Here is a 20,995-nt window from a genome sequence, read left to right as displayed (position 1 = left end):
TCAGGGACACGATGGTAGTAAGTGGGGTTTGAACCTGGGTCTTCTGGTTCACAGTCGAGTGTGTCACCTACTAGGTCACTAGCACCCTATGTTGAGTGTGTAGTTCCTGCTCTGTGCTGACTGGCTATTGACGTGACCTCTTGACCCGTGTCCTGCAGTGTCCCGCAGTGACGGATGGCCGCAGGGCGAGCGAGAGCGTGGACGCTCGAAGGAGCGGCGCCACCTGCTGTCCCCAGACGCGTCACGCTGCAACTCGGAGGAGAGAAGCCCACAGCCGCGCTCCCGGTCCCAGAGCGACGAGCGACCGTGCTCCACAAACAAGCAGGTGGGTCAACACACACACACACACTCAAACACACACTCACACACATACACACACATACACACACTCAAACACACACACAAACACACATAAACTCACACACACTCAAACACACACACAAACACACACACACATTCACAAACACACACACACACACACACACTCTCACACACACACAAACATACACACAAACACTCACAAACTCACACACACACACACACATTCACACACACACACACACACACACCACAACCACCACACTTCACAACACCACACACACAACACACACAAACTCACACACACTCACACACAAAAACACACACACTCACAAACACACACACAAACACACACAAACTCACACTCACTCAAACACACACTCAAACATACACACACACCACCTTCACAAACACACACACACACTCACACACACACAAACATACACACAAACACTCACAAACTCTCTCACACACACACACACACACACACACACACACTCACATGCAAACACACACACACACAAACATACACACAAACACTCACAAACTCACTAACTCTAACACACACACTTACACACACACTCACACACATACACACAAACACACACACAAACATACACACTCACACACTCACATGCAAACACACACACACAAACTCACACTCACATGCAAACACACACACACAAACTCACACACACACTCACAAACTCACACACACTCACACACACACACAACAACATACACAAACACTCACAAACTCACACACTCACTCACAAACTCACACACACTCACACACACACACAAACATACACACTCACAAACTCACACACTCACTAACTCTAACACACACACTTACACACACACTCACACACATACACACAAACACACACACAAACACACACACTCACATGCAAACACACACACTCACAAACTCACACACACACTCACAAACTCACACACACTCACACACACACACTTACACACAAACATACACACTCACACAAACACACACTCACTCACATTCACTCACAAACACACACACTCACACGCAAACTCACACACACACTCACACACACACACACTCATACACACTCACAAACACACTCACACACACTCACATGCAAACACACACACACTCACAAACTCTCACACACACACACACACACACACAGTTACAAACACACTCACACACATACATACAAACACACACACAAACATACACACTCACACACTCACATGCAAACACACACACACTCACAAACTCACACACACACACTCACACACAAACACACACAAACATACACACTCACACAAACACACACACACACTCACATTCACTCACAAACACACACACTCACACGCAAACTCACACACACACTCACACACACACACACAAACACACTCACACACACTCACAAACACACTCACACACACACTCACAAACACACTCACACACACACTCACAACACACACTCACAAAAACACACACACAAACTCACACACACACACACACTTACAAACACACATACACAAACACACACACAAACATACACACTCACACAAACACACACTCACACACACACACTCACAAACACACACACACACACGCAAACACACACTCACACACACCACCCACACACTAACACACCAACACACTGCGCTGATTGGTCAGTTTGAGTTTAACACTGAAATCTGGCTTGGCGATGTTGCTGTTTCCAGGGCAACAGCTCTGACAGCCCGGTTCCTTCCACATCTGAATCCAGCACGCCGAGTGGCCGACGCCCTCTGTCCCAGACGCCCACTAGGTCCCGCCCCCACATCTCCTATTCGCCGTTAGTGTGTCGCACGCACACTTCTTCCCTGCCCGATGATGACGACGACGAGCAGACCCTACAGCGGAGACAGGCATCATGGGATGTTGTGGGAGAGGAGGCGGGGCCGGGAGTCAGAGTCGATGAGGCGAATGACCAGGACACTGACGACTACCTGTGCTCCGCCCCGCGGCGCTACCCCTCGGAACCGTACCTGGCGCTGCAGGACGAGGACCACAGCCCCGACCCCTCGGCACCCATGGAGACGCTGACCTTCGAGGCGGCCGTGGCCACCAGCCTGGGCCGATCCAACACCGTCACCGCCTCCATCCGCACACGCTCACGCCTGGGCTGGCAGATCCCCAACGGACACTTCCGGAAACGCCTCGCCCAGAGCGCCTCCACGGCCGGCTGCGAGCCGCTCAGCGACACGGAGGAGGACGACAAGTGCTAGTGGCACCGCACGGTCACGGGGGGAAATGAGACTATATGCAGTTTTTTTTAAATCCATCTTCTACGCACCTGGAGGACCTTTTTCAGGTGTGAAACACAACCTCCTCTCTTTTATTCCCGTATTTGTCATTTGAAATACCGCTTCAGGGCTGAAATGTGTGGGGGGTGTGGTTTAGTGTTCAGGTGTCTGTGTGTGGTTGGGACATTTCACCACCTGTCACTCAATCAGCATTTTGTTTTTCAATCGTTTTTACATTTTAAAATGCTGAAATGCAGAATTAGATCATCATTTGACAACTCGTTTCTATGCATAATTATAATATGTTTTCAGACCCTATAATCATCCTGACGTCCAACCATAGATCATTTCAGTTCGGTTCATTTGTGAAATTACATTCATCTATTTTATTAATCCTCATCTATTTGTAACTGATAATGATCAGTGGATGTGGTGCCCAGGTGGGAATTTCTGCAAATTCCTACATGCAGGTTCCAACACAACGTATGACAATGCTGTTGTAGGCTTAGACTCGTAGTGTAAAAATGTCCCGCTGTCCCGCTGAAATTCACACTGGTCTACAGACGTCGTACTGGTCCGATTATAGGATTTGTTAGCAGGTCTGTCCTGAGCATTTCCCCCGCAACTGTGAAATGTGGGTACGCTGGGGCTCCTGGGACCGCGGGGCTTCATGGAGGGACCCGGCGGGGCAAGAGGACGAACGCATGGACAGCGTATTGATCACGTCCCAAAACCGACACAAGCTCCAGACTTCCACCGTCCGTCACGAGTGCGTGTTGTTCAGCTGTCTCTGCGTCGTGCAAAATAAAACCTTCCCTAAAGCAATGTCGATTTCACTTGTGCAAACCTACAAACCCTTTACCTGAATACTCAGCTCAGATGCACACGACTGCTGTTCCAGTTTGGATCAATCCAGCCGATCCAAAGAGCCTGCAAGGAATCGAACTTACGGAATTATTCTTATTATTATGACGGAATATCTAATGCATACCGACCAACGTTGTCATCCTGGATTCCTGCATCGGACTTGGTCTTTTCTCAAATATCAGTTTCATTCATTGCTTTCCGATTCCTGAACCCCAAAGAAAAACGGAAAAAAACCCAACAACTGAGCCAACTGACTCTGAGGGGTGGGGCCAGACATGGAGTAAAAAAAAAAAACTAAAATAAAATTCTGGTCAAGGACGAGGCCAGACCTGCAATAGTGACGTCTGTCCACGCGCGAGCAGAGGACTACGTGGAATATCTGCTTTTTTTATCATGTATTTAATAATCCGGCTCGGTGTTTTTCTCTTGTCCCCTGTAGGGCCACGTTATGTTCCTGAATTCTTCAGACGTTTTGAGTATGAACAGTGGAGGACTTTTCTTCTTCTTCTTCTTCTTCTTCTTCTTCGTCTCTTTTCGCTGCCTGGTGTTTAATATGACATTTCGGAACTGTACAAATGAACTCAAGACCGGTTTTCTCAGCAACACATGAACCGAGGTCAGAGGTCAGTTTAGTGGATGAACCGAAGGCGTTTTATTGTACAGACGGTGTTACCTGCTTGTTCATTAGTATTTGATCCGGACTGTGGTCGAGGAGAGCCACTGTGACCCAGAACGCTGTGGGTTGTGCACTGCTGATATAGAGTTTGTACTTGTGGTGATTCTGTGTTTCAGTTTTTATTGTAAAGGACCAATTAAGTGAACCGATGCCCAGTAATAAAGTGAAAGCCCAGCCAACCACAGGGTTCGATGTGTGTTTTGCATGTGGATTTTTTTTTTCATGCATGTGTTCAAATAACTAAAATAATAAATAAACCCTTTAGACGACGTGTACAGTACAGGCCAACAGTCTGGACACCTTCTCATTCAACGTGTTGTCTTTATCACGACCATTTACGTTGGTAGATTCTCACTGAAGGCATCAAAACTATGAATGAACACATGTGGAGTTCTGTACTTAACAAAAAGTGGAGACCTGACCTCCACAGTCACCGGACCTGAACCCAATCCAGATGGTTTGGGGTGAGCTGGACCAACAAGTGCTAAACACCTCTGGGAACTCCTTCAAGACTGTTGGAGAAGCATTTCAGGTGACGACCTCTTGAAGCTCATCGAGAGAATGCCAAGAGTGTTCAAAGCAGTAATCAGAGCAAAGAAACTAGAATATAAAACATGTTTTCACTTATTTCACCTTTTTTTGTTAAGTACAGAACTCCACATGTGTTCATTCATAGTTTTGATGCCTTCAGTGAGAATCTACCAACGTAAAATCTACCAACGTCATGAAAATAAAGAAAACACATTGAATGAGAAGGTGTCCAGACTTTTCGCCTGTACTGTATGTCACTTTAATTCATTTCAAAGAATGCACCACATGTGATTGACGTAATCCTTTATTTCAGGAGAGTGGTTTTTATATCATTTTACAAACAGTGTAATTCTAAAAAGACACTGATAATGATGAATGTTTTCAGTGTGAACTCACGCTGTGGTGGCCATCTTGAGCTTCATCGTCCATCTGTGATTCCAACTGTATCTACAGCAGAAACTGAGCAACATTCAGACTGACTGCAGTCATCTGGAATCAAAATACATCTTTTCATCTCTCTCCCCAGGGAATCAGTATGGGGAGGTGTCAGTTGCAGAATCAGGCTTTTAGAAAGGCATGGTGTGGAAAAACGTGATGCTTACATGGTGAACCCATCTTCATGCTCAAACAGGAAAACCTGCACAATTCAATGAGCAATCCATACCAGCGAGGGCTACGCCTGCATGTAAACTCAAAATACCGGTCAATGCATCAATTCAAGCACTGCATTACATTTACATTTACATTTACAGCATTTACCAGACGCCCTTATCCAGAGCGACTTACAATCAGTAGTTACAGGGACAGTCTCCCTGGAGCAATTTTTTAGGGTTAAGTGTCTTGCTCAGGGACACAATGGTAGTTAGTGGGATTCGAACCCGGGTCTTCTGGTTCATAGGCGAGTGTGTTACCCACTAGGCTACTACCACCCCATTAATGCAAGTACTGCAGGTCGTGTTTTTGATGATTAACACACTCACAAAAGAAAAGTGCATGTTCTCTACCAAGACTTTATGAAGCCTTACGTACATTTGAGCTCTGTCCTAGTGCACACTGTGGAATGACTTTGTCACAGCTTTAAGACCTTTATTCAGTATATTTTATTTAGACTTTTTCAATCTCTATGCAATTTGTAAGACATTTAATAATTTATTTTAATTTTATACATTTGATTTTAATCAATTCAAGCAGTGCTGGTATAACCCTTACCCAAGGTGATAATACTACAAACTGCAGACATTGTAGTATGTTATGTATGTAATGATATAATTTACATTTCAGTCAGTACATAAAGAACTTCATTTCCCATAAGCCTGTCCGTTTCCGGAAGTGGAAAGAAGCCACGACGGCCGTTATCTTTGTATGGACCCCTTTTAAAACCAGATTTTCACCTCAAACAAACTTCGACCTGTCGCTACCCTGTGGAATATCTGATTCCATAATTCAGACGCCATCAATGCATATTCATAATATGTAATAATATGTAATAAATAACATAGTGTTCGTGCATGCTACATTTGTACCACTTATATGATTGAGGCGAAAAAAACAGCCAATTTACACTAAATACTTATTTGAGTTACGATATGTTAACGCAGTGTTCAAGTTTCCTCTACTACGTAGTAGTTCTGTATAGCGGGTAAGAATCTACCGTCTGTAATCTCGCGAGAGTTCAGAGTGATTTGGCGATAATCTTGAAGGGGGCGATTGCTGGTCCAGAAGGCGCGCTTGCAGGTCAGCTTTCCAAAGTATATTCTCTTTTCTCCCAATGCATGCAGTTTTCTGCAGATGATAATGATGTCGGCGACTCGTAGTCTGTCACAGAAGATATGAACTACGTTGCTCTGTAGGACACCGCAGTAAAGTTAGCAGTGACTTCGGTATTCGACAGTCACATGTATGTGCTGGATTTTCTGTCACTCATTAAACAAAAACCCCGATATCTCCACTTGCAAAAAAGTCACGTATGTCTATAAACGTACACACACGTCGGGTTTTTTCAATTGCTGCAGCAGATAAATTATAAAAATGCGAAATAATTCAGCCGCTCGTCCAATTTAAGGTGCTCGCTGCACGTTATGGGACGTTTCAAAATAAAGGTTCCGAATGGAAAGACGGGGAATGGTTTAATTTACATACATGTAGTAATATTCAGATGGGGTGAAACTACATGTAAATCCATGTACAGTAGAGGCCAAAAGTCTGAACACCTTCCCATTCAAGATGTTTTCTTTATTTTCATGACCATTTACGTTGGTAGATTCTCACTGAAGGCATCAAAACTATGAATGAACACATGTGGAGTTCTGTACTTAACAAAAAAAGGTGAAATAAGTGAAAACATGTTTTATATTCTAGTTTCTTTGCTCTGATTACTGCTTTGCACACTCTTGGCATTCTCTCGATGAGCTTCAAGAGGTCGTCACCTGAAATGCTTCTCCAACAGTCTTGAAGGAGTTCCCAGAGGTGTTTAGCACTTGTTGGTCCAGCTCACCCCAAACCATCTGGATTGGGTTCAGGTCCGGTGACTGTGGAGGTCAGGTCTCCACTTTTTGTTAAGTCCAGAACTCCACATGTGTTCATTCATAGTTTTGATGCCTTCAGTGAGAATCTACCAACGTAAATGGTCATGAAGATAAAGAAAACACGTTGAATGGGAAGGTGTCCAGACTGTTGGCCTGTACTGTACATCATGCACTTGTACACTTGTGAAAGCCGTAGATAATAGTTTTAGGGTTGAAGTTATATATTGAAACGCTGCATACAGTTAAAAGCGCGGCTGCAGTGGTTATGGGTAACTGTGTGGTTACGGGTTTGTGAAAGTGGAGGTTTCTGGGGGTTTGTTTAATGAGTAAAATGAAACCCAGTGAGGTTCTGTGAATGTCTGTCGAAGGCAGAACTCACTGCCAACTTTACTGAGGTGTGCAGGACGCGGACAGGTGAGCTGGAACAGGTTCCACATTAAATCTTTATTTAAGTGTCTCTTGCAACACAATCGACGTTTTACTTTCCTGCTCAAAGTCCAGAGTAGACGCCTGACTGTCCCTCCTGGACCTTGAGCAGTCGTGCAGAAAACCTGACCGAGTGAGATTATTAATAAAAGTATGTGAATTGCAGGCTTATATAGGCTTTCGTGCTTTATTAACAATTTGTAAGGCATCGCTATAACCTATATCTCGATGTATATGCGTTTCATCATATTCTAAAAAAATGTTTTAATTAAAAGTAATTTGTTAATGGGTATGGATTTTGTGTAAAAATACTATGTTAAAGCAGTTCAAGAAGGCAGTTGTTTAATTTACATCACTGTAAATATCGATATCGATGTATACAAATCTAGCCCACCAGGGGGTGCTGTCGGGCGTCAGCAGTGATACAAAAAAAAGGGGACAGTGGTGGCCTAGCGGTTGAGGAAGCGGCCCCGTAATCAGAAGGTTGCCGAATCCCGATCCGCCGAGGTGCCACTGAGGTGCCACTGAGCAAAGCACCGTCCCCACACACTGCTCCCTGGGCGCCTGTCATGGTGCCCACTGCTCACTCAGGGTGATGGTTAAAAGCAGAGGACACATTTCACTGTGTGCACCGTGTGCTGTGCAATGACAATCACTTCACTTTCATATCCGGATTTATTCGTATCGTGACACGTGTATTGTGATACGTATCGTGAGATCCTTGCCAAGTCACACCCCTAGTACCCACCACATTTACTTTTTTTTTTTTTTTTTTTTTTAGATGATAATTTACCTGTAAATTGCCTAGATCCAGTTCATTACCATGTCCCCGCTGAGCGGAAAAGTCCAAACGGTCCTTGGGCCGATGGACCCCAACCAGCTGGGTCGCACCCTGACCCATGAGCACCTGAGCATGACCTTCGAGAGTTGCTACGTGGCCCCCCTGCCTGGCGACGAGGACGTGGCGACGGCCCCCATCGAAATGAAGAACCTCCACTGGCTCCACCAGAACCCGTACAGCAGCCAAGAGAACCTGCTGCTGTGCCAGGAGACGGAGGCGGTGCGGGAAGAGCTGCTGAGCTTCCGCCGGGCAGGAGGGGGCGCCATTGTGGAAAACACCACCACAGGCATCTCAAGGAACCTGGGCATCCTGCAGCAGCTCTCCAAGGACACGGGCGTCCACATCGTGGCAGGGGCCGGCTTCTACGTGGACCAGACCCACTCGGACCAGACCCGGAAGATGTCAGTGGAGCAGGTTTGTGCGCTGAGACCCTGCTGAGCACAGCAGCTCCCGCAATTAGGGGTTTTATTGTCCTACAAAACTGTATGAGATATAAAGAGCAGATCACCGTCCTCATCATCTCCCATATGATCCAGAAGACCACACAGTCACAGGTTCAAACCCCACTTACTACCATTTTTAAAAGATGAAATTGAGTGCAGGACTCTGTTTATTACAGAATTAATGATGCGCAGACAGATAACAACCATATACAAATACATCATAATGCTCCCATGGGGTTCACACTCTATTGGTGGTAGTAGCCTAGTGGGTAACAGAAGACCCAGGTTCAAATCCCACTTACTACCATCGTGTCCCTGAGCAGGACACTTAACCCTGAGTGTCCCCAGGGGGGGACTGTCCCTGTAACTACTGATTGTAAGTCGCTCTGGATAAGGACGTCTGGTAAATGATGTAAATTAGGGCTGCACGATTTGGGGAAAAAGACATATTGCAATTATTGAGATCAATATTGCGATATGCGATTGCGATATGATAAAGGGCACTTGCTTGTATATCAATGAAAAGTCGCATAAAATTACTAATAGTGAAATGTTTCATTTCAAAGTGAAACATACAATTATAACAACTTGAAATGCCCAGTGCTTTCAAAATACAATATTCTACAAAATTAAATAAATCACAAAAAACTCTTTACATTACTGTCGAACGACAAACCCTGGTAAGGCTAAACAACTGTTTTGATTATATTTGGCCATTATAAAATCCCGTATTATAGTTCTTACGTTTAGCCAAAACGTTGTTTGGAGGCTGACTTGAACACAGGGATGCATAGCTTCGCTAGCTTAGCCTAGCTTAGCTAAGGTTAAGACTTATAAAACGGGATTTTATAATGGCCAAATATATTCAAACCAATTGTCCTGCCTTACCTATGAAATGTAATCCCCCGGGATCTGGTTTGGAGCGTACAGCAGTTTGTACAGCCCCATGCAGCACAAGAGTGAGGCATTTTATTGCACTTCTCTCCATAGACACGTATATGCTTCACGCCACAGCAGCGCCTCTTGCAATATGGCGGCGACGTTGACGTACGTGTACTCGTATGTCTATGTGAATCACGAATCTGAGGTCTCCATTGAACCAAATCGAAAGTCATGTGACCAAACACGTCACATTTAAATCGCAGCTTTTTGCATTCATGTAATCGCACAGACTGACATCGCGATTACGATTAGACTAATCGTGCAGCACTAATATAAATGTAAATATGCAAATACATCATATTGCTCCCATGGGGTTGACACTATTAATAACGCTGGGACAGATTACAGCCAGGAGGGTTGCCGTCTAATAGATTATTTTACGTTGGTCCATTGAAAGCCGTGTGTTTTCAGTGACTTTAACTAGTCCCTGACTGTCTCCAGGGGGACTGTCCCTGTCACTTCTGATAAGAAGGGCGCCTGGTAAATGCTGTAATTGTAGAGTACCAAATCTGTCCCCTCATCTGTACAAGTTAAATTGGTGGTGGACACGAATACAGTTATAGAACAATCTTCTACTTTCTGAATTCTTCTGGTCCCCAGTTAACGGACGTCATTAAAAACGAGGTTCTACACGGGGCAGATGGAACTGACATTCGCTGCGGCGTCATCGGTGAGATTGGAATGTCCTGGCCGATGACGGAGAGCGAGAAGAAGGTTCTGCGGGCGACGGCCAGCGCCCAGGTGGAGCTGGGCTGCCCCGTCATCATCCACCCGGGCCGAAATCCCGCTGCTCCAGCTGAAATAGTCCGTATTCTTCAGGAGGCTGGAGGTGACATTGACAAGACTGTCATGTCCCATCTGGACAGGTGAGTTGAAAGAAGGTCCCTGAAGCCAAGGTGTGGTGAAAAAATAACATGAACTTCCAGTCTGTTGTACCTATGCTCTCCATATGATTTGCTGCTTGAATGTTTGATTCGGTGTGTTTGGTAGAAGTGTTTCGCATGTTGTAAATTCGTTTTATTCATTCTTACTGAAACCTTTTATTTTGCATTTCTTGGCCATCGTCGTGAGGTGATGCGTTTGAGTTATCGTGAAAGAGAGATAATTTCCTGCTTGGTAGATTCTCACTGAAGGCATCAAAACTATGAATGAACACATGTGGAGTTCTGTACTTAACAAAAAGTGGAGACCTGACCTCCACAGTCACCGGACCTGAACCCAGTCCAGATGGTTTGGGGTGAGCTGGACCCCAACAAGTGCTAAACACCTCTGGGAACTCCTTCAAGACTGTTGGAGAAGCATTTCAGGTGACGACCTCTTGAAGCTCATCGAGAGAATGCCAAGAGTGTTCAAAGCAGTAATCAGAGCAAAGAAACTAGAATATAAAACATGTTTTCACTTATTTCACCTTTTTTTATTAAGTACAGAACTCCACATGTGTTCATTCATAGTTTTGATGCCTTCAGTGAGAATCTACCAACGTAAATGGTCATGAAGATAAAGAAAACACGTTGAATGGGAAGGTGTCCTGTGAGAAGGTGTTTTGGCCTCTACTGTAGATGAAGGCCCAATTACGATTCTACTTCATGATTATTCTGTAGTCGTGTAGAACGTCAGTGAACATCCATGCATGATGTTCATGTTCCCTCAGGACCATATTTGACCGCAGGGAGCTGCTGGAGTTTGCGAAGCTGGGCAGTTACTTGGAGTACGACCTGTTCGGGACGGAGGTGCTGAACTATCCCTTTAACCTGGAGATAGACATGCCCAGCGACAGCCAGCGAGTGGAGACGTGAGTTTTTCTGGGATTCGGTTATAAAATAGTCTACAGCCTATGGGGCAGCGGTGGCCTGGCGGTTAAGGAAGCAGCGTAATCAGAAGGTTGCTTTACTGAAAGCGTTCTGTGTGGTGTGTGTGTGTGTGTGTGTGTGTGTGTGTGTGTGTGTGTGTGTGTGTGTGTGTGTGTGTGTGTACGTACGGCAGCTTGGCTTTTCTCTTGCAGGAGGGATACGAGGACCGAATCCTTGTCGCTCACGACATCCACACGAAGAACCGCCTGACCAAGTACGGCGGCCACGGCTACTCCCACATCCTCAGGAACATCGTCCCCAAGATGCTGTCCCGAGGCATGAGCCAGGGCCAGGTGGACAGGATCCTGATCGAGAACTCCAGGCGCTGGCTGACCTTCAAGTGAAGCAGGGAACTCGGCCGCATCTCCTGATTTGGACGTTTCAATCATTTCCGCTGATTAAGGATCACTGTATCCCATTAAATGTGATTTGCCACCGCTGGTGACAGCAGTGTGATCGTTCTGATTGGATCATCAGCGAGAAGCTGCTGATTGATGGTTCATGTTCTGCTGTAGGTTTCCTCAGCGCCGCGCTGCATGGGGCTTTGGTAAGGAGGAAAGGGAATAACACTTCTAAAAAGATGAAACTGAGTGTAGGACTCTTTATTACGGAATTAATGATGCACAGACAGCAACAATAAAACAAGAAGAACTATATACAAATACATTACAGTGATCCCATGTCATTCACACGCCATTAATGGCCAAGACAATGCTGCTTTTTTTTAAAGGAGAACAAGGTTTATTGGATTTGAATGTAATTGCCGAGTTAAAAAGTCCTGCCAATGACGTCAACTTTAGATTTCAGTTTCATCGGTTTGGTTTTTACTGTCGTGGATGAGCGTGAGGACTTGTGTGTGGGACGGTGCTTCCGTCCCCCCCTTCCAGCCATGGGTGGTAGTAGCCTAGTGGGTAACACACTCGCCTATGAACCAGAAGACCTGGGTTCAAATCCCACTTACTACCATTGTGTCCCTGAGCAAGACACTTAACCCTAAAATTGCTCCAGGGAAACTGTCCCTGTAACTACTGATTGAAAGTCGCTCTGGATAAGGGCGTCTGATAAATGCTGTAAATGTATGTAATGTTCCAGCCGCTGCACTTTTGAAGGTATGCAACGCTTCAAGACAAAACCGTCAACTTTTTATTTCCATTTGAAACTTTTATTTTGAAACGTTGCATTTTCACTTTCGCAATTTGTGGACAGCAGCAATTGAAAAACCACCGTGTGTGTGTGTGTGTGTGTGTGACATATGCAGAACATTCTGCTAACTTCACTCACGTTCTCCAGAGTCCCACACGCCCCCCCAGGACACCGTTTCGTGAAAATGTTGTTTCCAATTGTACAGGTTGTTCGATTATTAGGGTTCAGGCTACAGATTGTTTATCGCCCCCTTGTGGTCTGTAAACATGTTTATGTAACGCACCTTTAAACGGAATTGTGGGTCTGTTGCTTTGTGTTGCTTGAGGCTGATAATTAGTCGATGGCAGCCAATCGAACCCGCTTATCCCATTTTTCCGAGCAGTCGGGTTTATTGCGGGTTAAGTTGCTGTGTTGAGAAACGGTGGTTGGTTGCCGCTCCTGTGCTCCCTGCACACATGACCACCGTCATGCGAACAAAAAATAGCGAACAAATTGCAGCCGTGTAAACGCTCGTTTATCGCGTTCAATACGTTAATTTGCATCATATTTCATGTGTGATTGATCGCATGTTGGCCAATGTGTGGGAGTTTTGTGTCCCATCGTCGCGAGGGACAGGACCCCTGTCAAGTTAAAGGTTCCTGCTGTTGCTGCAGGGTACGGTCGTCATAAATCCATGAACCTTCCGATAACCAGACCAGTGGCCTTTTACCAGAGCCGCTCCCACCTCCTGCACCTCCATCATCCACCAGGAGCTTCCAGCTTCCACGACGGGGGCCGTCCTGCCGTCCTTCCATCACCACGCCTTAACGGGACAGGTAAACGGGGGCGTACCGGAGACATCGCTCTTAATTTTTTATTCATTACAAGTTATGAAAGACCTGACATGAACGAAGGGATGTTGTCTTCTACACACCACACGGACCTCCGTTCTCCCCCGGCCACCGAGTCCCAGGGACATTTTACAGCGACGAGAGGGTTTTGGGGCGCGGCTGGGTGGACATGCATTGGTGATGTATGACGCACTGACGACATGGAAAAAAATGGCATCCAGGCTCACAGCCCAAAAGCAGTCCAGTCCGAGGTCAGCGCCAGGCCCGGCGTTAATCTGCGTAGACGATAAAGCCGGAGAAGGTGCTGTACTTGTTGTTGTTGCCCCCGTGGGCCTTGCCCCCGTCCAGCTTGACGTAGATCTCGTCTCCGGGCTCCAGGTGCAGCACCACGCTGTTGCTGGCGTAGTCGTAGTTCTGGTCCGCGTCCTGCGCGATGGCGCTGGCGCGCACCTGCAGGTCATCCATGTATTAATAATGTTTTAATGTATTAACATTCTTTATGGAAAATGAGGGGTGTTTTCTCACATTAGAATGTTTCTTCCCACCCAGTGCACAGGGTGGTAGTAGCCTAGCGGGTAACACACTCGCCTATGAACCAGAAGACCCAGGTTCAAACCCCACTTACTACCATCGTGTCCCTGAGCAAGACACTTAACCCTGAGTGTCTCCAGGGGGGGACTGTCCCTGTAACTACTGACTGTAAGTTGCTCTGAATAAGGGCGTCTGGTAAATGCTGTAAATGTAAATGTAATGCATTTATTTCCTGCATTTATTTACCAGACGCCCTTATCCAGAGCGACTTAGTCAGTAGTTACAGGGACAGTCCCCCCACCGAGAATTCGGTGCATGCGTGAAAATAAAAATGTGTGGACGTCTGGAAAATGATGTTGAAGTTGTGGAGCTGCGTGGACGTGTGGAAGATGTGGATCTGGGTGGAGGTGTGGTAGATGTGGAGCTGCGTGGACGTGTGGAAGATGTGGATCTGGGTGGAGGTGTGGAAGTTGTGGAGCTGCGTGGACGTGTGGAAGTTGTGGACGTGTGGAAGATGTGGATCTGGGTGGAGGTGTGGTAGATGTGGAGCTGCGTGGACGTGTGGAAGATGTGGAGCTGCGTGGACATGTGGAAGTTGTGGAGCTGCGTGGACGTGTGGTAGATGTGGAGCTGGGTGGACGTGTGGAACATGTGGAAGTTGTGGAGCTGCGTGGACGTGTGGAAGTTGTGGAGCTGCGTGGACGTGTGGAAGTTGTGGAGCTGCGTGGACGCGTGGAAGATGTGGATCTGGGTGGAGGTGTGGAATTTGTGGACCTGCGTGGACGAGCCTCACCTGGTTGTTCTTGCACAGGTCGGCCCACATGCTGGTCCCGTCCCCGCCGCGCATCAGGACGTGGTAGGTGAAGAAGTAGATCCCGGGGATGGAGCAGGTGAAGCGGCCGCTGCTCGGGTCGTAGTGGTTCCCCAGGTTGGTCACCACGTCGTCGAACTTCAGCACCTCGTAGCCCTCGTGCTGCTTCTTGAGTCCCGCGTAGAAGGCGATTTTGGGGACGGTGCTGTACGTCGCCGCGCTGATGGCGCCCACGGGTCCGCTGGGTCCCGGTGGTCCCGGTAGCCCCGGTGGTCCCGGCTCCCCCGCCCGGCCGGCCGGTCCGGGTGGCCCGGGGGGACCCGGCAGTCCCCTCGGCCCGACCCGTCCCGCGCGTCCCGGCTCGCCTTGCGGTCCCGGGATGAAGGTCTGCGGCGGCTGGGTGAGCCGGTTCCCCGCGGCGGGGTCGCACACCACCCTGCAGGCGCCCAGCGTCCCGTAGCGCCCCGACGTCCCGGCGACGTTCACCAGGACCGGGATCAGGGTGACCAGCGCCAGCACCATGACCACGCCGAGCGCCCCGGCGGCCACGGTCCGCGTCCTGCTGGACAGCCGCGTCTGGCGGAGCTTCGGGGGAGTCGTGGTGGAGTTTCCGGGGAGACCACGGCGGGGCGAGCGGGGAGGACTGATCGGGTCGGCGTCTGGTGGAGACTGGAGAGGATGCTCCTCACCCAGCATCATCATCATCCTCATCAGAGAGAGAGAGAGAGAGAGAACAGACTCACATCATTACACGTCCTCTTTATTAATACCTACACGAATGTAGATCAGTTTTATTACAACAGGTCCCTCAAAGTCGACAAATCGACTAACTTCTGTAGAAACTAGATGATGGATCATCATCATCAGAGAGAGAGAACAGACTCATATCGGCTAAAACATCATTACACGTCCTCTTTATTACTACATTTACATTACTTATCCAGAGCGACTTACAGTCAGTAGTTACAGGGACAGTCCCCCCCTGGAGACACTCAGGGTTAAGTGTCTTGCTCAGGGACACAATGGTAGTAAGTGGGATTTGAACCTGGGAATGTAGATCTTTTTTATTACATGGAGATGGAGACCCGAACAACAGGATCCTCCAAGTCCAGAAATTGACTAACTTCTGTAAAAACAAGATGATGGAAGATCTACACGGGCTTTCTGCTGCACCTCAGATGTGGAGACTGGAGAGGATGCTCCTCACCCAGCATCATCATCATCATCAGAGAGAGAGAGAACAGACTCACATTGGCTACAACATCATTACACGTCCTATTTATTAATACTTACATGTATGTAGATCATTTTTATTACAGCAACAGGTCCCTCAAAGTCGACAAATTGACTAACTTCTGTAGAAACTAGATGATGGATGATCTACACGGGCTTCCTGCTGCACCTCAGATGTGCCCGATGATGCATTTTCACCCCCAGGATTCCTGCTGAATCGGCGCTCCGGAGAGGGGAAATCGTTCCGTGCTGAAAACCAACATCATCAGAGGGAATTTCAGAAGAGAGAAAGATTTCCACGCAGCCACCAGCTGAGCTTTATGGATGTTCGGGGTACACTGGACAGACAGCGACCCCGAGAATTCCAATTTCTCCCCAACAGAGAGGAACCACTGAAAATGAACCTTGTTACTGTACCTGAGCTTCCAGCCAGGAGTGGATGTAAATGCAACTAACTTATATTTATGAGCATAGATATACTGACGCAATACAGAAACGATGAATCCATGTTTAATCCTAAAGTGGTGGCCTAGCGGTTAAGGAAGCGGCCCCGTAATCAGAAGGTTGCCGGTTCGAATCCCGATCCGCCAAGGTACCACTGAGCAAAGCACCGTCCCCACACACTGCTCCCCGGGCGCCTGTCATGGTGACAATCACTTCACTTCACTTTTTTTTTTTTTTTTTAATCCCGTTTTTCGGTCTAAACTGCATGAAATGATTTGCCTTCAGTGTTCATTTCTTATGATAATTCTAACAGACGCCAGCTTCATGAATTAATGTCATTGCGACGTCAGAATCTTTTTCAGTTCTAAAACAAGTAGAATTAGGTCCTTCATAATATGACGTAACAGGACATTGAAGTGAGGACCCCCGCACACGGTAGGGGTTCTTCATCCATCTAATGTACTTGAAATGAATCCTGTACAAAACCAGCAAGCTTACACAAGCCAGTCATGATAGTTGGGTGGCCAAGGGGGTAGTGGCCTAGTGGGTAACACACTCACCTGTGAACCAGAAGACCCAGGTTCAAACCCCACTTACGACCATCGTGTCCCTGAGCAGGACACTTAACTGTCCCTGTAACTACTGACTGTAAGTCGCTCTGGATAAGGGCGTCTGGTAAATGCTGTAAATGTAAAAAGTGATGAATGGACCGTGGATCACCACTGTGCTCGGGATTCAGCTTAGTTTTAAATGTGATTTGAAGATGGCGTGTGGATTCGTACGTATAAAGCTGTGCTCTGCTACACCTGCAATTATCATGTGGACGAAAAGCAGATTGCTGTCACTGATTAATGTTCACGTTGTCCAGCTCTCCTGTGATTGATGGCCAGCGAGCCTCCATTTTCGGAGCAGAGTGGGTCGTGACATGACCCTGCGGGTGATGGCGGCTTTTTATCATTTATCTTTAATTAGTGGGTTCAGCACTAAAGGCCTCCCTCCGTAGCCATGGTAGCCTGAAGAAGGTCCCGGAGCGAAGCCGATTCACGAAGTGGAGCTCAGTGGCTCCTGTATGTACAACACGGCTGGCAGTAAGAGTCCTGTGGGGAGACAAAATGGAAATAATGAAACCTCACGACGCTGTTAATTAGACTAACTAAGCAGCTTTGTGGTGAAGGAAGTCAGCCCTCGACCAGCAGAACCATGAAGTCATCATGAGACTTACAATGTGGTGCTGTATGGCGTGACAAGAGTCACCCACTTGGTTCTGCGCACTCATAATCAGAGGTTTGCAGGTTCAAATTCAAACTGGGGGTTCTGGTGACACCGAGGTCCCCTTGATGAAGGTCCCGTCCCCACACGCTGCTCTCTGGGCGCCTGTCATGGTGCCCACTGCTCACCAAGGGTGATGGTTAAATGCAGAGGACACGTTTCACTGTGTCACTGTGTGCTGTGCTGCAGTGTCTCACAATGATAATCATGGCACTTTGTCCACAGAAAGATGAACTTTCTAAGCTATGATAGCTATGATTTGAAGTAAAAATTACAGTTAGTTTCAGATGAAATAAGTGAAAGTTTTTGTCATTGTGATACACAGCACACAGTGACACGGTGAAACGTGTCCTCTGTATTTAACCATCACCCATTTGAACAAAAGTTGGTGTTAGTAGCCTAGCGGGTAACACACTCGCATATGAATCAGAAGACCCAGGTTCAAACCCCACTTACTACCATGGTGTCCCTGAGCAGGACACTTAACCCTGAGTGTCTCCAGGGGGGACAGTCCCTGTAAATACTGATTGTAAGACAAGGGCGCTTCCTTGCCCGCTAGGCCACCACGGCCCACTGACTGACAGGCTGACTCACGTTGCCAGTTCTGTAGATTATGCAACCTCTCACCAGGAAGAAAAAACTTATTTTGTCAGACTTTCTCCATCACACACCCAAGAATCTACACATGCACAGTCCATCTGAGAGGCCGGCCCGCTCCAGCTGGCTCTGGCCGCGCTGCTGACTCAACGTGGTTGGACCATCTCTGCAACGGTGAATCACGCCTCATCCGCATGTCCGCGGAGGACCGGCGTTCCCTGCTCGTATATAACACACATTTACATTTTACATTTCCAGCATTTACCAGACGCCATTATCCAGAGCGACTTACAGTCAGTAGTTACAGGGACAGTCCCCCCCTGGAGACACTCAGGGTTAAGTGTCTTGCTCAGGGACACGATGGTAGTAAGTGGGGTTTGAACCTGGCTCATAGGCGAGTGTGTTACCCGCTAGGCTACAACCACCACTACATACAGCCAGACGAGACCGTATCAGACGCAGAACAAGTTCGTCACTCCGTCGTTAAAAACACAGGTGTCATGGGGCGTGAAGGCGCGGTCCCCGTCCGAGACGCCGTTTTAGGGACATAAATAAAATATTCAGGTGAAGCCTCCCTGGCTTTTGACCAGAATATGTGTCTACAGGAGGCCAATATGCAAAGCAGCGCATCTGTCAATCAGCCGAAGCAATGGGATGTGCTGCATGAAATATGCATTTCAGACACTGAAACCCCGTTCAGGATGCCGGGACTGACTTTTTTCTCACATTAATTTCCCTTTTAAATTTACATACGATTCTGTGCTACAAGCAGAAATAGAGAAATAGCTGAATTTATCAGTTCATCAGAAACTGAGGATTCAGTATTTAATGCGGTTCCTCTCCTTTATGGACCGTGCGGCTGTGGACAGGGTGTCCTTCAGGCCGAAGATGTTCAGATTCAGAAAGTGATTGTCACTTGTGAAACACAGCGGCACAGCACACAGTGCACACAGTGAAATTAGTCCTCTGCATTTAAGCATCACCCTTGGTGAGCAGTGGGCAGCCATGACAGGCGCCCGGGGAGCAGTGTGTGGGGACGGTGCTTTGCTCAGTGGCACCTTGGTTCAGTAAAAATGGAGCAGCTGCGTTTTAATGTGTTTAATACGCTGGGATGCATAGACCTTGTGTGTGCGGGTTTACTCCTGTAGACATATCGCAGAGAACCTCACGTGGACCCTCACCGCTGCCAGGAAAGCTGAGCAGCGTCTGTACTTTCTGCTCAACCTCCACCCCCATCCTCACCACGTTCTGCGGAGAGTCTGCAGAGAGCCTCCTGGCAGATTTTCGGGGTCCCTCCCCCCCCTCGGTCACAGATTTTTACACCACCCGCCGCTTCAGGCGTTCGTTCCACCAGGATGATGAAGAACCCCACCCATCCATCCCACACTCTCATCTCCCTGCTGCTCTTTGGAAGAATCTCCTGCAGCATTCAAGACTTCACTGCCATGATGGAAAATGGTTTCTTCCCACAAACCATAAGACAGTTAAACCTGAAGTGCAGGTTATCAAGCGGACCCGTAATCGGAAGGTTGCCGGTTCGAATCCCGACCTGCCAAGGTGCCACTAGGTCCCCTTGATGAAGGTCCCGTCCCCAAACGCTGCTCCCCGGGCGCCTGTCATGGTGTCCACTGTCACCAAGGGTGATGGTTAAATACAGAGGACACGTTTCACCGTGTCACCGTGTGCTGTGCTGTAGTGTATAACAATCACTTCACTTTCACCTCACAGTGCTTACAAGTCAGCTGTTGTGTGGTCTTGTATGGAACATAAAAACATGATAAATAAAATGAGCAACATTAAAACACTAAACCGTGTAAAATCACTTAAAGCCTTAAAAAAAAAACAAATTTACATTTAGAGCATTTACCAGACGCCCTTATCCAGAGCGACTTACAATCAGTAGAATACTGGGACAGTCCCCCCTGGAGACACTCAGGGTTAAGTCCCCTCAGGAGCAGCTGATTGGCTGACCCGCGGGGGCGTACAAGGCCGGAGCCGCTCCATCACCCAAACACACCCAGACAGGAGATGTCGCTGTCTCTAATAAACTGGCCGGAGGACGTTTTTAAAGTGAGTAAAAGTGAAGTGATTTACATTGTGATACACAGCAGCACAGCACATGGTGACACAGTGAAATGTGTCCTCTCAGTGACCTCAGTGGCACCTTGGCAGATCGGGATTCGAACCGGCAACCTTCTGATTACGGGGCCGCTTCCTTAACCACTAGGCCACCACTGGCCCAACTGATGTTCAAGCAGCACTCTCTAAAACCAAAAAAAGTCTTCCACATACACACCCTTTATTTATTTCTGCAAAAAATGTTATTTATCATAAATCCAAAGCCTACATGATACCTATTCATAAGTGGGCTTGACCGCAGATCTGTGCTTTTGGGGTACACGTTTGCCTTCATCGGGTGTGCGCCTCAGCACGCT

At 47.4% G+C, this 20,995-nt stretch overlaps 3 protein-coding genes across 3 annotated transcripts in view; 2 read left to right on the top strand and 1 right to left on the bottom strand.

Moving 5' to 3' along the window:
- cacna1eb (calcium channel, voltage-dependent, R type, alpha 1E subunit b) overlaps positions 1-4,326 on the top strand; it is a 55,262-nt gene extending 50,936 nt beyond the window's left edge. Inside the window, 2 exon segments of the mRNA XM_028975288.1 lie at positions 159-325; positions 2,038-4,326. Coding sequence (XP_028831121.1) covers positions 159-325; positions 2,038-2,583 — 713 coding nt within the window. The 3' untranslated portion in view covers positions 2,584-4,326.
- A 1,856-nt stretch (positions 4,327-6,182) lies between these two features.
- Positions 6,183-12,355, top strand: pter (phosphotriesterase related). The gene is made up of 5 exons (XM_028975364.1): positions 6,183-6,409; positions 8,408-8,881; positions 10,453-10,718; positions 11,504-11,644; positions 11,836-12,355. Exons 2-5 carry the CDS (start codon positions 8,450-8,452, stop codon positions 12,044-12,046), a joined length of 1,050 nt encoding a protein of 349 aa, XP_028831197.1. The 5' UTR covers positions 6,183-6,409; positions 8,408-8,449; the 3' UTR covers positions 12,047-12,355.
- On the bottom strand, positions 12,289-15,762 carry LOC114787632 (complement C1q-like protein 3). The gene is made up of 2 exons (XM_028975373.1): positions 15,000-15,762; positions 12,289-14,125 (listed from the first exon to the last, which is right to left on the bottom strand). The coding sequence occupies exons 1-2, from the start codon at positions 15,726-15,728 to the stop codon at positions 13,946-13,948; spliced, it is 909 nt and encodes a 302-aa protein (XP_028831206.1). The 5' UTR covers positions 15,729-15,762; the 3' UTR covers positions 12,289-13,945.
- Positions 15,763-20,995: the final 5,233 nt, after the last annotated feature.

The sequence above is a fragment of the Denticeps clupeoides genome, chromosome 4 (assembly GCF_900700375.1).
Source record: "Denticeps clupeoides chromosome 4, fDenClu1.1, whole genome shotgun sequence".
Classification (NCBI taxonomy): domain Eukaryota; kingdom Metazoa; phylum Chordata; class Actinopteri; order Clupeiformes; family Denticipitidae; genus Denticeps; species Denticeps clupeoides.
This window is presented reverse-complemented; position numbering and strand designations above follow the sequence as displayed.

Coding starts and splice junctions, on each gene's coding strand:
- pter (XM_028975364.1), top strand. CDS start 8,450: ATGTCCCCGCTGAGCGGAAAAGTCCAAACGGTCCTTGGGCCGATGGAC. Junction 8,882..10,452: donor GGAAGATGTCAGTGGAGCAG/GTTTGTGCGCTG, acceptor TCTGGTCCCCAG/TTAACGGACGTCATTAAAAA. Junction 11,645..11,835: donor GACAGCCAGCGAGTGGAGAC/GTGAGTTTTTCT, acceptor TACGTACGGCAG/CTTGGCTTTTCTCTTGCAGG.
- LOC114787632 (XM_028975373.1), bottom strand. CDS start 15,728: ATGAGGATGATGATGATGCTGGGTGAGGAGCATCCTCTCCAGTCTCCA. Junction 14,126..14,999: donor ACCTGTGCAAGAACAACCAG/GTGAGGCTCGTC, acceptor GATGACCTGCAG/GTGCGCGCCAGCGCCATCGC.